Source organism: Anomaloglossus baeobatrachus, chromosome 3 (genome assembly GCF_048569485.1).
Source record: "Anomaloglossus baeobatrachus isolate aAnoBae1 chromosome 3, aAnoBae1.hap1, whole genome shotgun sequence".
In the NCBI taxonomy this organism is placed as follows: domain Eukaryota; kingdom Metazoa; phylum Chordata; class Amphibia; order Anura; family Aromobatidae; genus Anomaloglossus; species Anomaloglossus baeobatrachus.
Window position 1 is genome coordinate 30,121,602 of NC_134355.1, and position 14,398 is coordinate 30,135,999.

General features: G+C 50.1%; 1 protein-coding gene across 2 annotated transcripts in view; it reads right to left on the reverse strand.

Annotated features, from left to right (window-relative positions):
* BROX (BRO1 domain and CAAX motif containing) overlaps positions 1-14,398 on the reverse strand; it is a 50,953-nt gene that overhangs the window by 18,295 nt on the left and 18,260 nt on the right. For both annotated transcript variants that reach the window (XM_075339102.1, XM_075339101.1), the window contains exons 4-10: positions 7,353-7,449; positions 6,380-6,475; positions 5,971-6,043; positions 3,732-3,837; positions 1,656-1,745; positions 1,096-1,181; positions 731-812 (exon numbers count right to left, since the gene is read on the reverse strand). In XM_075339102.1, coding sequence (XP_075195217.1) covers positions 731-812; positions 1,096-1,181; positions 1,656-1,745; positions 3,732-3,837; positions 5,971-6,043; positions 6,380-6,475; positions 7,353-7,449 — 630 coding nt within the window. The remainder of the gene's footprint in view (positions 1-730; positions 813-1,095; positions 1,182-1,655; positions 1,746-3,731; positions 3,838-5,970; positions 6,044-6,379; positions 6,476-7,352; positions 7,450-14,398) is intronic.

A 14,398-nucleotide genomic window follows, 5' to 3' on the forward strand; every position in this document is an offset into this window, starting at 1 on the left:
TGGACTTCTTTCTGTGAGGTCACATCAAACAGCAGGTGTACGCGACCCCTCCACCAACACTGCAAGACCTACGACGACGTATCACAGATGCTTGTGCAAACGTGTCACCTACCATATTGCACAACGTGCAGCAGGATACAGTATGCTGTGCAGAGTCCAGATGTGCATTGCAGCTGACGGGGGCCACTTTGAGCATCAAAGTTAAATGAGCGCCATATGCGTGACCAGCATTCAATGTTTTGGGGGGGGGTCATGGGTTTCATATCATAGCATTTCTGTATGCAAGGTGTCGATTTGTATTGAATTGATGATGCCCTACAACTTTGTAATTCACTTTTTTTTCTCTATCTCGTTCCATTTTCGAGAATAAAATGCTATCTCCATTGTTTTCCACCAGGTGGCGCTATAGGTGGTTTTATTACGTAGCGCATGGCTACTTTACTATACCTAGACACCACTTCTATGCCTATAGCTGCTGCCGTTCTTAAGTTAGTGGCGGTGGACAGGATATGGGTGGACACACTGTATAGGTCCGTCAGTGAAGTGGTGGTCAATCATGCGCTCTAGCTCTCCATTTATACATGAGAGTTAGGCCATCCCAGCAGTTGGACCCCATCTATCATACATTTGTCACCTATCCTTGGCAGATAAGCGGCATTGTAGTTGTCTGGGTGCCGCTTATCTCTCTCATACTAGCATATTGGACACAAAGTGATGAACATGGACTTACATTTCTCCGACTCCTGCAGGGACCGTATTGCTTCTCCACACTTGTCGCTTGCTAGGAGAGTCTGACCGTGATAGCAGAAAGCCTGTGGGGGGCAGCGGTGAGTAATAACCATTGTGTAATATGCAGAATGAGCCCCCTCCATCAGAATACACTAATGTGATACTGACTGATCAGCACCGGTCCCCGCTGACCCCCGTCATAGGTGACAGCTCAGACTAAAAGACGTCACTTAACCCCTTAACCGACATCCATGACATGTCGGGTGTGGGTGTATAGCATACCTCACTCTATATGGGAAGATAATGGATCACTGCACGTGGGCTATATATTGGTAGCGCCCCCTGCAGTACAGGACATGCACTTACATACGCCATGTAGAAGCACATCTTCAGCTGGGTGTAGCTCCTCCACTTTGCGATGTACGCCGGGTCCAGGCTGGAAAGGGTGTGATCTAAAAATGGAAGGAAAAAATAAATAATGCTAATTTTGAAGCCAATCTGTCCCCTGGGACCCCACTGTGACCAATAAGGACCCCCAAGTTCTCATATTTGTGGCTCTTCATAGTAACAGAAAACCAGAGAAAACAGCTTGGCATTCTCTTCGGCCATTCCCGCATTTATATGGCAAGTGAATGGGCATATATGGCTAACTCTGCAGCCAGAGACAGCCCCCTGTGTAATAGTGGGGTGCTAGAGGTGAGCCCCCCATCAAGAATACATCTGTCTATATACTGGATGTTCCTGCTCTGAGAAGTGTTAGTGACTGTCGCCCTCCTGTGGACGCTCTGGGAATGGACGCAGCCACTGACACCGCTCAGCAGCTGTTACTTGCAGCCGTGGACAGGAGCGGTTTGTGTTGCTGCCATTTAATCCGCTCCATGGGGGGGGCGACCCTTGGACAGCGGTGGGAACACGGGAACACTCACCGACCCTCTGGTAGTAATTTGCGGTTTCATAAGCCAAAGCTGCGATCAAACCGGGGTTGTGCTTCAATTCAATCGCCCGAGCGATGGTCACTGCCCAGAGGAGAAAGGAGAGGACATATAGTGCCAGAATAATAGCATGTTACTCGTTGCTGCAGAACCTCATCATACAAACCTCAGCTGCTGCAGAACCTCATCATACAAACCTCAGCTGCTGCAGAACCTCATCATACTCAGCTCAGCTGCTGCAAAACCTCATCATACACACCTCAGCTGCTGCAGAACCTCATCATACTCAGCTCAGCTGCTGCAAAACCTCATCATACACACCTCAGCTGCTGTAGAACCTCATCATACACACCTCAGCTGCTGCAGAACCTCATCATACACACCTCAGCTGGTGCAGAACCTCATCATACACACCTCAGCTGCTGCAAAACCTCATCATACACACCTCAGCTGCTGCAAAACCTCATCATACACACCTCAGCTGCTGCAAAACCTCATCATACACACCTCAGCTGCTGTAGAACCTCATCATACACACCTCAGCTGCTGCAGAACCTCATCATACACACCTCAGCTGCTGCAGAACCTCATCATACTCAGCTCAGCTGCTGCAAAACCTCATCATATGCACCTCAGCTGCTGTAGAACCTCATCATACTCAGCTCAGCTGCTGCAGAACCTCATCATACTCAGCTCAGCTGCTGCAGAACCTCATCATACTCAGCTCAGCTGCTGCAAAACCTCATCATACACACCTCAGCTGCTGTAGAACCTCATCATACACACATCAGCTGCTGCAGAACCTCATCATACACACCTCAGCTGCTGCAGAACCTCATCATACTCATCTCAGCTGCTGCAAAACCTCATCATACGCACCTCAGCTGCTGTAGAACCTCATCATACTCAGCTCAGCTGCTGCAGACCTGCATAATATACATCTTAGCTGCTGCACAACCTCATCATATACACCTTAGCTATTGATCATAATCATCCCCACCGTCGATGCTGCAGAACCTCATCATACACACCTCAGCTGCTGCATAACCTCATCATACACACCTCAGCTGCTGCATAACCTCATCATACACACCTCAGCTGCTGCATAACCTCATCATACACACCTCAGCTGCTGCATAACCTCATCATACACACCTCAGCTGCTGCATAACCTCATCATACACACCTCAGCTCCTGCAGAACACCATGATACACACCTCATCTGCTGCAGAGCCTCATCAAAATGCACCTCAGCTGCTGCAGATCCTTAGAATACACACCTCAGCTGCTGCATAACCTCATCATACACACCTCAGCTGCTGCATAACCTCATCATTCACACCTCAGCTGCTGCAGATCCTTATAATACACACCTCAGCTGCTGCAGAACCTCATCATACACACCTCAGCTCCTGCAGAACACCATGATACACACCTCATCTGCTGCAGAACCTCATCATACACACCTCAGCTGCTGCATAACCTCATCATACACACCTCAGCTGCTGCAGATCCTTATAATACACACCTCATCTGCTGCAGAACCTCATCAAAATGCACCTCAGCTGCTGCAGATCCTTAGAATACACACATCAGCTGATGCATAACCTCATCATACACACCTCAGCTGCTGAACATAATCATCCCCACCGTTGCTGCTGCAGAACCTCATCACACACACCTTAGCTGCTGCAGATCCATAGAATACACACTTCAGCTGCAGCAGAACCTCATCACACACACCTCAGCTGCTGCAGATTCTTATAATACACACCTCAGCTGCTGCAGAACGTCATAATACACACCTCAGCTGCTGATCATAATCATCCCCACCGTTGCTGCTGCAGAACCTCATCACACACACATCAGCTGCTGCAGATTCTTATAATACACACCTCAGCTGCTGCAGAACGTCATAATACACACCTCAGCTGCTGATCATAATCATCCCCACCGTTGCTGCTGCAGAACCTCATCACACACACATCAGCTGCTGCAGGGCCTCATCAGAGCCAATTTACAGTAATACCTGGGCTTTATCCCACTCACTGGTGACTGGGACCACCGTACCTTCCTGTGCCTCCGCCTGGCACTGGATGATATAAGCGTCGATCACACGACTTTCAAAGTCCCGTCCTTTCTCCACCGGGGAGATGAGTTTTGGAATGTGAGTCTCCTAAAACACAGAGATACAGAGATAATCGCAACGGTGCAGCCCAGTGAATGCTCCATTAAAGGGTTCTCCACTAGTAGGACAACCCGTTGTCATTCTTCACGTTTGGCCACAATAATATAAACATGGCTTATTCTCCCCTCCTGTGCCGGCGTGGTCCCAGCGGTGTCGGCGCTTGCGGTCCTGTAGGTCATGGGGGTTGTTACGTCAAGTGAACCACGCGCCCAATCACCACCGGCTTCTCTGTCCGCACCTTCAGACCTATAAGTAATCAAGTGAAATATATGGCTGCCGCTCACCTCCTCTTAATTACTTCTATGTCTGAAGGACGGACAAGAGAAGCCGGCGGTGATTGGGCGCGGGGTTCCCTTTACGTAATAACCTCCATGAGCTACAGGACCGCAAGCGCCGACACCGCTGGAACCGCATAGGAGGGGAATGTAAGTATTTTTATTTTAATGGGGCCAGACATGGGGAATGAGAAGGGGTTGTCTTCGCAGTGGACAACCCCTTTAACATCAAGAACTGACGATGGAAAGTTTCTGGGAGGATATAGTCGAACACTCCATTGGGTCTAATGAAGCCGTCACTATGCTGCTCCATTTAATAATGACTGCAATGTGGTTTCGGGACCCCTGCTCTACTGATCTGTGGGGGTCCAAACCATCATATTATTATCGATTTTGGGACTTGAATTGTTTTTGCGATGATGATGATATATAACAACAAGAGATGAGCGGACCCATGGAAGTTCGGGTTCGGCGGGACTTTAGTTAAAAGATCGGTTCGGGACCCCGAAAAAAGCAATGGAGACCCAAACGTCTGTGCTGTAAAATAGTCGTTGCAAAGGCTAGGGGCTGCAAAAAGGAAGCAAAATGGGGGCAACTGACCTGCAAACAAATGTGGATAGGGAATAAATTAAAATGACATGGGATCCCATCTACTTTTTATAACCATCCATGGTAAAGCAGATAGCTGAGGGCTGGTATTATCAGGCTGGGAAGGCTCATGGTTATTGGGCCACTCCCAGCCTAAAAATAGCATCCCGCATCCGCCCAAATAGTGGCTATCATGGTAGATGCTCCAATTTGGGCACTTTGCACGGCTTTTCCCGATTTCTCTGGTGCTGTGGCAATTGTGGTAATACTTTTGGGGTTGATGTCAGCTGTGAATTGACAGCTGGGATGAACCCCTGGAGTTAATAATGTCTATCAGACACTCTCATTACTAACCCGGCAAGCATAGAGTTAAAAAAGAGATACAGGAACAAAAAAAAGTTTATTTGAATAAAGACTTCCCCCCCCCCCCCCAAATGTATTAATAAAAAACAAAAACGCGGAAATTCCGACATAATCCAATGGAGTAATGTCCCACGAAGCCCATCGATACCTATGGAGCTTCGTTCTGAAAACAAAGCTCCATAGGTCACTGGCGATCACACTTGTGAGAAATTCCGGGCTGCCGCTGACCAGCAATGACCTATGGAGCCTTGTTCTCTGAACGTGCGTGGGGACTCTTTATTCAAATAAACTTTTTTTTCCTGTGTGTGCTTATTTAACTCTATACTTACAAGGTTAGTAATTACGGTGTCTGAAGGACGCCTCTCCATTACTATCCCCTTGGCTTGACACCAGCTGTTAATTCACTGCTGACATCAACCCCACAAGCATTACCCTGATTGCCCTAGTGCAGTGGCAATCAGGAATAGCTGAGGTGAAGATCCATAATTGGTGCATCTAATGGATGTGCCACTTCTGAGGTGGCTGCGGCCTGCTATTTTTAGTCTGGGAAAGGCCAAATAACCATGAGCCTTCCCAGCCTCATAATATCAGCCGACAGCTGTCTGCTTTACCACTGCTGGTTATCAAAAGAAGGCCATAGCTCACATAATTTTTTATTTATTTATTTTGGTCTCCGCAGCATACAGGCATCTTCCGCATGCAATAAACCTTATTGATTGGCTGAGCTGCAGCCTTTCAACAAACTTTATCAGCATAAGAACAGTGCTCAAACTTTTTTTTTTTTTAACGTCTGTGTTTGGCGCTCGAGCCCCAGACACAATAGGTGTGTAAGCTTTTGGGTAGAGGAACAATAGGTCGTTCTCTGGGGGGGAGGAGGACGGTGTTCACACTTTACCTTCAGATGGCTGAAAATCCCGGCCGCAATCTTCAGACTCTTGTGAACGTCTTTGGCCTCGGTTTCTGTGATGCTGCAAAACATCATGTTGTGTCAGAGACGGCACAAGCCGGACGTCCTGGCTGGTTAAAGGGGATCTCTGAGATTATACTATATTGGCCCTATTGTAGGGAATATTAAAAAAAAAACCTCTCCCCCTCTTCAGGACTGCTTCACCCCTCTGGAATTCCCAGATGACATTTTATCAGTCCCCTGACCACTGCAGGCAATCACTGTATATTTGGCAGGTGACCGCTGAAGCCAAAAGGTCACTGCTGAGGCCACTGATTGGGGGCAGCGGTACAGAATCCATTATTCCCCGACATGACAATGATTCCTGGCAATACCAGTGCAGACAGTCGGTACTCACTCTTCCTTTCCGGCCAGCCGTGAAGCGTATTTGCTGTACCACAGACCCAGGTTAAAACCCATCGAGATCAACTCAAACACGGCGTCTTGTTGGGCGCTGGAAAGAATAAAGAAAACAATGGCAGGACCTAAATACACCCAGAGGATGGATACAGAAGGGAAGTATCACAATCATGCTTTTAGGTCCAAAAATGTAGCACTACTTTGTCTCTTAATATATATTTGTAGTGGTTAGAGCTTAGTTTTTCTGATACAGGGCTCCAAATCCCCTGCATAAACATAGTCACATATCTAAAGTTTGTCTGCATGGAGCCACCACTAGGGGGAGCTCACCGAAGGCAGAGTTATACAGCCGCCACTAGGGGGAGCTCACTGAAGGCAAAGTTATACAGCCGCCACTTGGGGAAGCTCACTGAAGGCAAAGTTATACAGCCGCCACTAGGGGGAGCTCACTGAAGGCAGAGTTATACAGCCACCACTAGGGGGAGCTCACTGAAGGCAGAGTCATACAGCCACCACTAGGGGGAGCTCACTGAAGGCAGAGTTATACAGCCACCACTAGGGGGAGCTCACTACATACAGATTTATACAGCCACCACTAAGGGGAGCTCACTACATACAGATTTATACAGCCACCACTAGAGGGAGCTCACTGAAGGCAGAGTTATACAACCACCACTAGAGGGAGCTCACTGAAGGCAGTCATACAGCCACCACTAGGAGGAGCTCACTGAAGGCAGGTGTTTTACAGCCACCACTAAGGGGAGCTCACTGAAGGCAGAGTTATACAGCCACCACTAGGGGGAGCTCACTGAAGGCAGAGTTATACAGCCACCACTAGGGGGAGCTTACTGAAGGCAGTTATAAAGCTCCCTCTAGTGGTGGTTGAAGGTATTACCTTTTTCCCCCCTTTACCTCTATAACTGTAATCACAGGCTTCGGCCCAGTCTCCACATACCCAGGTCACACTGTACCTTGCCACATTGCCCTGCAGGGTGTCCGTCCACTTGAAGTTCTGGATGTATCGCAGTTTATTGTCTTGAGTTCCTCCATCCAGGGCGTTAATGAAGCCTAAATGTCCAGGAGAAAAGAAACAGCAGAATATGAGACCAAGAGTTTATCCAGTCTGCACCTTCAGGGGGGTTCTAATATTTCTGCAAATGAAGGTGCAGATAGATCCGGTGCTGTGTAAGGAAGCTGTGAGCAGCGGGAGTGACCTGCACTGAACTCCTGCATATTCTGGGACCAGGAATTACACTGATATCAGACATATAACCCATTAGACACCATGATAATGAATCCTTGACTGTTCCATGAAGATTGTTTTTCCTCTTATTTAGAGTTGATGGTGCCCCTCCTATAAAAAAAAAAAAGCAAATGTGCCCTAAAATGGTTCTATCAGTTATTTGTGGACCCCCAAATGTTTGAGAACGTTGGGACTGTACATATATATGTTTATTTTGCTTTTTTGGAGGGGAGGGGTTCATTTCTTGTGCCACAAAGTGGAAATGTTAAAAATACAGTTAGGTCCAGAAATATTTGGACAGTGACACAAGTTTTGTTATTTTAGCTGTTTACAAAAACAGGTTCAGAAATACAATTATATATATAATATGGGCTGAAAGTGCACACTCCCAGCTGCAATATGAGAGTTTTCACATCCAAATCGGAGAAAGGGTTTAGGAATCATAGCTCTGTAATGCATAGCCTCCTCTTTTTCAAGGGACCAAAAGTAATTGGACAAGGGACTCTAAGGGCTGCAATTAACTATGAAGGCGTCTCCCTCGTTAACCTGTAATCAATGAAGTAGTTAAAAGGTCTGGGGTTGATTACAGGTGTGTGGTTTTGCATTTGGAAGCTGTTGCTGTGACCAGACAACATGCGGTCTAAGGAACTCTCAATTGAGGTGAAGCAGAACATCCTGAGGTTGAAAAGAAGGGAATTTTGTTTACTTACCGTAAATTCCTTTTCTTCTAGCTCCTATTGGGAGACCCAGACAATTGGGTGTATAGCTTCTGCCTCCGGAGGCCACACAAAGTATTACACTTTAAAAGTGTAACCCCTCCCCTCTGCCTATACACCCTCCCGTGCCTCACGGGCTCCTCAGTTTTGGTGCAAAAGCAGGAAGGAGGAAACTTATAAATTGGTCTAAGGTAAATTCAATCCGAAGGATGTTCGGAGAACTGAAAACCATGAACCAAAAGAACAATTCAACATGAATAACATGTGTACACAAAAGAACAACCAGCCCGAAGGGCACAGGGGCGAGTGCTGGGTCTCCCAATAGGAGCTAGAAGAAAAGGAATTTACGGTAAGTAAACAAAATTCCCTTCTTCTTTGTCGCTCCATTGGGAGACCCAGACAATTGGGACGTCCAAAAGCAGTCCCTGGGCGGGTAAAAGAATACCTCAATAAAAAGAGCCGAAACGGCCCCCTCTTACAGGTGGGCGACCGCCGCCTGAAGGACTCGCCTACCTAGACTGGCGTCTGCCGAAGCATAGGTATGCACCTGATAGTGTTTCGTGAAAGTGTGCAGACTAGACCAGGTAGCCGCCTGACACACCTGCTGAGCCGTAGCCCGGTGCCGCAATGCCCAGGACGCACCCACGGCTCTGGTAGAATGGGCTTTCAGCCCCGAAGGAAGCGGAAGCCCAGAAGAACGGTAGGCTTCAAGAATCGGTTCCTTGATCCACCGCGCCAAGGTTGACTTGGAAGCCTGCGAACCCTTACGCTGGCCAGCGACAAAGAGCGCATCTGAACGGCGCAGGGGCGCCGTGCGAGACACGTAGAACCGGAGTGCCCTCACTAGATCTAATGAGTGCAAATCCTTTTCACATTGGTGAATTGGATTAGGGCAAAATGAAGGTAAGGAGATATCCTGATTGAGATGAAAAGGAGATACCACCTTAGGGAGAAATTCCGGGACAGGACGCAGAACCACCTTATCCTGGTGAAACACCAGGAAGGGGGCTTTGCATGACAGCGCTGCAAGCTCTGACACTCTTCGGAGTGAAGTAACTGCCACTAGAAATGCCACCTTCTGCGAAAGACGTGATAAAGAGACATCCCGCAGCGGCTCGAAAGGTGGTTTCTGAAGAGCCGTTAGCACCATGTTAAGGTCCCAGGGTTCCAGCGGACGCTTGTAAGGTGGGACTATGTGGCAAACTCCCTGCAGGAACGTGCGGACCTGCGGAAGCCTGGCCAGGCGCTTTTGAAAAAATACGGAGAGCGACGATACTTGTCCCTTGAGAGAGCCGAGTGACAAACCCTTGTCCATTCCGGAATGAAGGAATGCAAGAAAAGTGGGTAAGGCAAACGGCCAGGGAGTAAAACCATTATCAGAGCACCAGGATAAGAAGATCCGCCAAGATCTGTAATAGATCTTGGCGGACGTTGGTTTCCTGGTCTGTCTCATAGTGGCAATGACATCCTGAGATAATCCTGAAGACGCTAGGAGCCAGGACTCAATGGCCACACAGTCAGGTTGAGGGCCACAGAATTCAGATGGAAAAACGGCCCTTGAGACAGCAAGTCTGGTCGGTCTGGAAGCGCCCACGGTTGACCCACCGTGAGATGCCACAGATCCGGGTACCACGATCGCCTCGGCCAATCTGGAGCGACGAGAATGGCGCGACGACAGTCGGACCTGATCTTGCGTAACACTCTGGGCAGCATCGCCAGAGGAGGAAATACATAAGGCAGTCGAAACTGCGACCAATCCTGAACTAATGCGTCCGCCGCCAGAGCTCTGTGATCTAGAGACCGGGCCATGAATGCCGGGACTTTGTTGTTGTGTCGTGACGCCATGAGATCGACGTCCGGCATACCCCAGCGGCGACAGATCTCTCGAAACACGTCTGAGTGAAGAGACCATTCCCCCGCGTCCATGCCCTGACGACTGAGAAAATCTGCTTCCCAGTTTTCTACGCCCGGGATGTGAACCGCGGAGATGGTGGAGGCTGTGGCCTCCGCCCACAGCAGAATCCGCCGGACTTCCTGGAAGGCTTGACGACTGCGAGTGCCGCCTTGGTGGTTGATGTATGCGACGGCAGTGGCGTTGTCCGACTGTATACGGATCTGTCTGCCCTCCAGCCACCGATGGAAGGCCAATAGGGCTAGATACACTGCCCTTATCTCCAGAACATTGATCTGAAGGGAAGACACTACCGGAGTCCAGGTTCCCTGAGCCCTGTGGTGGAGGAAAACCGCTCCCCACCCTGACAGGCTCGCGTCCGTGGTGACCACAGCCCAGGTTGGGGGTAGGAAGGATTTTCCTTGCGATAGAGAATTGGGAAGGAGCCACCACTAAAGAGACGTCTTGGTTGCAAGGGAAAGAGAGACGTTCCTGTCGAGGGAAGTCGACCTCCTGTCCCATTTGCGGAGAATGTCCCATTGGAGTGGCCGCAGATGGAATTGCGCGAACGGCACTGCCTCCATCGCTGCCACCATCTTCCCCAGGAAGTGCATGAGGCGCCTCAAGGGGTGTGACCGACCCCGAAGAAGAGATTGCACCCCTGCCTGCAGAGAAAGCTGTTTGTCCAGCGGTAGCTTGACTACCGCTGACTGTGTGTGAAACTCCATCCCGAGGTAAGTCAGTGATTGGGTCGGTGTCAACTTGGATTTTGGGAAGTTGATTATCCACCCGAACTGCTGGAGAGTCGCCAGAGCAACTGTAAGGCTGTGTTGACACGCCACCCGAGAAGGTGCCCTGACTAGGAGATCGTCTAAGTAGGGAATCACCGAGTGGCCCTGAGAGTGTAGGACCGCCACAATGGATGCCATGACTTTGGTGAACACCCGTGGGGCTGTCGCCAGGCCGAAAGGCAATGCCACGAACTGAAGGTATTCGTCCCCGATGGCGAAACGCAAGAAGCGTTGATGTTCGGGTGCGATCGGCACATGGAGATAAGCATCCTTGATGTCGATCGATGCTAGGAAGTCTCCTTGTGACATCGAGGCGATGACCGAGCGGAGAGATTCCATCCGAAACCGTCTTGTGCTCACATGTCTGTTGAGTAGTTTGAGGTCCAGAACGGGACGGAATGATCCGTCCTTCTTTGGCACCACGAAAAAGTTGGAGTAAAAGCCGCGACCATGTTCCTGAGGGGGAACAGGGATCACAACTCCCTCTGTCTTCAGAGCATCCACTGCCTGAAAAAGTGCGTCGGCCCGAGCGGGGGGCGGAGAGGTTCTGAAGAAACGAGTCGGAGGACGAGAGCTGAACTCTATCCTGTAACCGTGAGACAGAATGTCTCTCACCCATCGGTCTTGAACATGTGGCCACCAGGCGTCGCAAAAGTGGGAGAGCCTGCCACCGACCGAGGATGCGGTTCGGGGATGCCGAGAGTCATGAGGAGGCCGCGCCTCCGGCGGCTTTTTGGGGGCGTGACTTAGACCGCCACGCATAGGAGTTCCTCTGGCCTTTCTCCGGCCTGCTGGACGAAGAGGATTGGGACTTGGCGGAGGGACGAAAGGACCGAAACCTCGATTGAATTTTTCGTTGCTGAGGTCTCTTAGGTTTGGACTGGGGTAAGGAGGAGTCCTTTCCCTTGGATTCCTTAATAATCTCATCCAATCGTTCGCCAAACAATCGGTCGCCAGAAAACGGCAAACCGGTTAAGAACCCCTTGGAGGCAGAGTCTGCCTTCCATTCGCGCAGCCACATGGCAATGCGGACTGCCACAGAATTAGCGGATGCCACCGCTGTACGGCTAGCAGAGTCTACGACTGCGTTCATGGCGTAGGAAGAAAAAGCTGACGCTTGAGAAGTCAGAGACGCAACCTGCGGAGCAGAATTACGTGTGATCGCATTAATCTCAGCCAGACAAGCTGAGATAGCTTGGAGTGCCCACACGGCTGCAAAGGCCGGGGCAAAAGACGCGCCCGTGGCTTCATAGATGGATTTGACCAGGAGCTCTATCTGCCTTGTCAGTGGCATCTTTTAGCGATGAACCATCTGCAACCGTTACCACAGATCTAGCCGCCAATCTAGAGACTGGAGGATCCACCTTGGGACATTGAGCCCAACCCTTAACTACGTCAGAGGGGAAGGGGTAACGTGTGTCAGTAAGGCGCTTAATAAAGCGCTTGTCCGGAACCGCTCTGGGCTTCTGGACAGCATCTCTGAAGTTAGAGTGATCGAAAAACGCACTCCGTGTACGTTTGGGGAACCGAAACTAATGTTTCTCCTGCTGAGAAGCCGACTCCTCTACAGGTGGAGGCGGGGGAGATAGATCTAACACCTGGTTGATGGACGAGATAAGATCATTTACTAAGGAGCAGGGGGGTCTACCTGTGCCGAGGGGCCCACTAGTGACCGAGGCTCCGGCTGAGCAACCGAAACAGGGGCCGAGCATTGCTCACAGTGAGGGTAGGTGGAACCCGCAGGTAACATAGCCCCACAAGAGGTACAGGTCGCAAAAAAACCCTGTGCCTTAGCACCTTTGCTCCTTGTGGACGACATGCTGTTGTCTCCTAGGAGAGTGATCACTGAGGGTATATGGGAAAGGGTATACAGCCCGACCGAACAGAAATATATATATAGAATACGTATCTATTCCGGCACCCTATGGGGGACCAGCACCGGGTGACCGGTGTGGCTTACCGACCGCTAAAAAGCGGAGTGTGTGTCCTCCAGATTCCCTGCCTTAGGTCTCCCAGAGCTGCAGAGCTCTTCCCTGATAATCCTCCACCGGCAGAATGCCAAAAAAATGGCTGCCGGAGCTCTCAGGGGAGGAGTGGAGCCGTGGGCGGTGCTAGAAAAAGTGCGGGAATCTGGGGTCCCCACAGTGATCAGTGAGGGGGGAGGAAACATACAGGATGCTCCAGCCCTCACATCCGACGTCAGGTCGGCAGTCCCGCCCTTACCCCTGACAGGCAGGCCCGGGGGCGGGATTTTTGCTACTAGGCCGCGATGAAGCCGGGGACTAAATTTAAGACCGCGGCCGACAAGCAGGCGCGGTCGGCGCGGAAGTCCGCTGGTCTTCACAAATCAGCAGCTGCTGCAGCGTCCGGGAAGAAGGCGCTCCATGCACAGTCCCCATGGGGACACAGAGTACCTTAGAGATGCAGGGCCCGGTCCCTGAGGATGAATAGACTCCTGTCCGGCAGATTCCCACAGGGGCTGCGGAGGGAGCACGGTCCCAGTGAATGGATGACCGGTCAGGATCCCACTTCTCCCAGAGCCGCTAAGGGATGGTGAAGGAAAACGGCATGAGGCTCCGGCCTTTGTACCCGCAATGGGTACCTCAACCTTAACAGCACCGCCGACAAAGTGGGGTGAGAAGGGAACATGCCGGGGGCCCCGAGGGGGCCCTCTTTTCTTCCAACCGATATAACTAAGTCTGAGAATGCATGAGTGGATGTGTGCCTCCTTCCACACAAAGCATAAAACTGAGGAGCCCGTGATGCAGATGCACGGGAGGGTGTATAGGCAGAGGGGAGGGGTTACACTTTTAAAGTGTAATACTTTGTGTGGCCTCCGGAGGCAGAAGCTATACACCCAATTGTCTGGGTCTCCCAATGGAGCGACAAAGAAAAAAGAAAAAATCCATCAGAGAGATAGCAGACATGCTTGGAGTAGCAAAATCAACAGTCGGGTACATTCTGAGAAAAAAGGAATTGACTGGTGAGCTTGGGAACTCAAAAAGGCCTGGGCGTCCACGGATGACAACAGTGGTGGATGATCGCCGCATACTTTCTTTGGTGAAGAAGAACCCGTTCACAACATCAACTGAAGTCCAGAACACTCTCAGTGAAGTAGGTGTATCTGTCTCTAAGTCAACAGTAAAGAGAAGACTCCATGAAAGTAAATACAAAGGGTTAACATCTAGATGCAAACAATTCATCAATTCCAAAAATAGACAGGCCAGAGTTACATTTGCTGAAAAACACCTCATGAAGCCAGCTCAGTTCTGGAAAAGTATTCTATGGACAGATGAGACAAAGATCAACCTGTACCAGAATGATGGGAAGAAAAAAGTTTGCAGAAGAAAGGGAACGGCACATGATCCAAGGCACA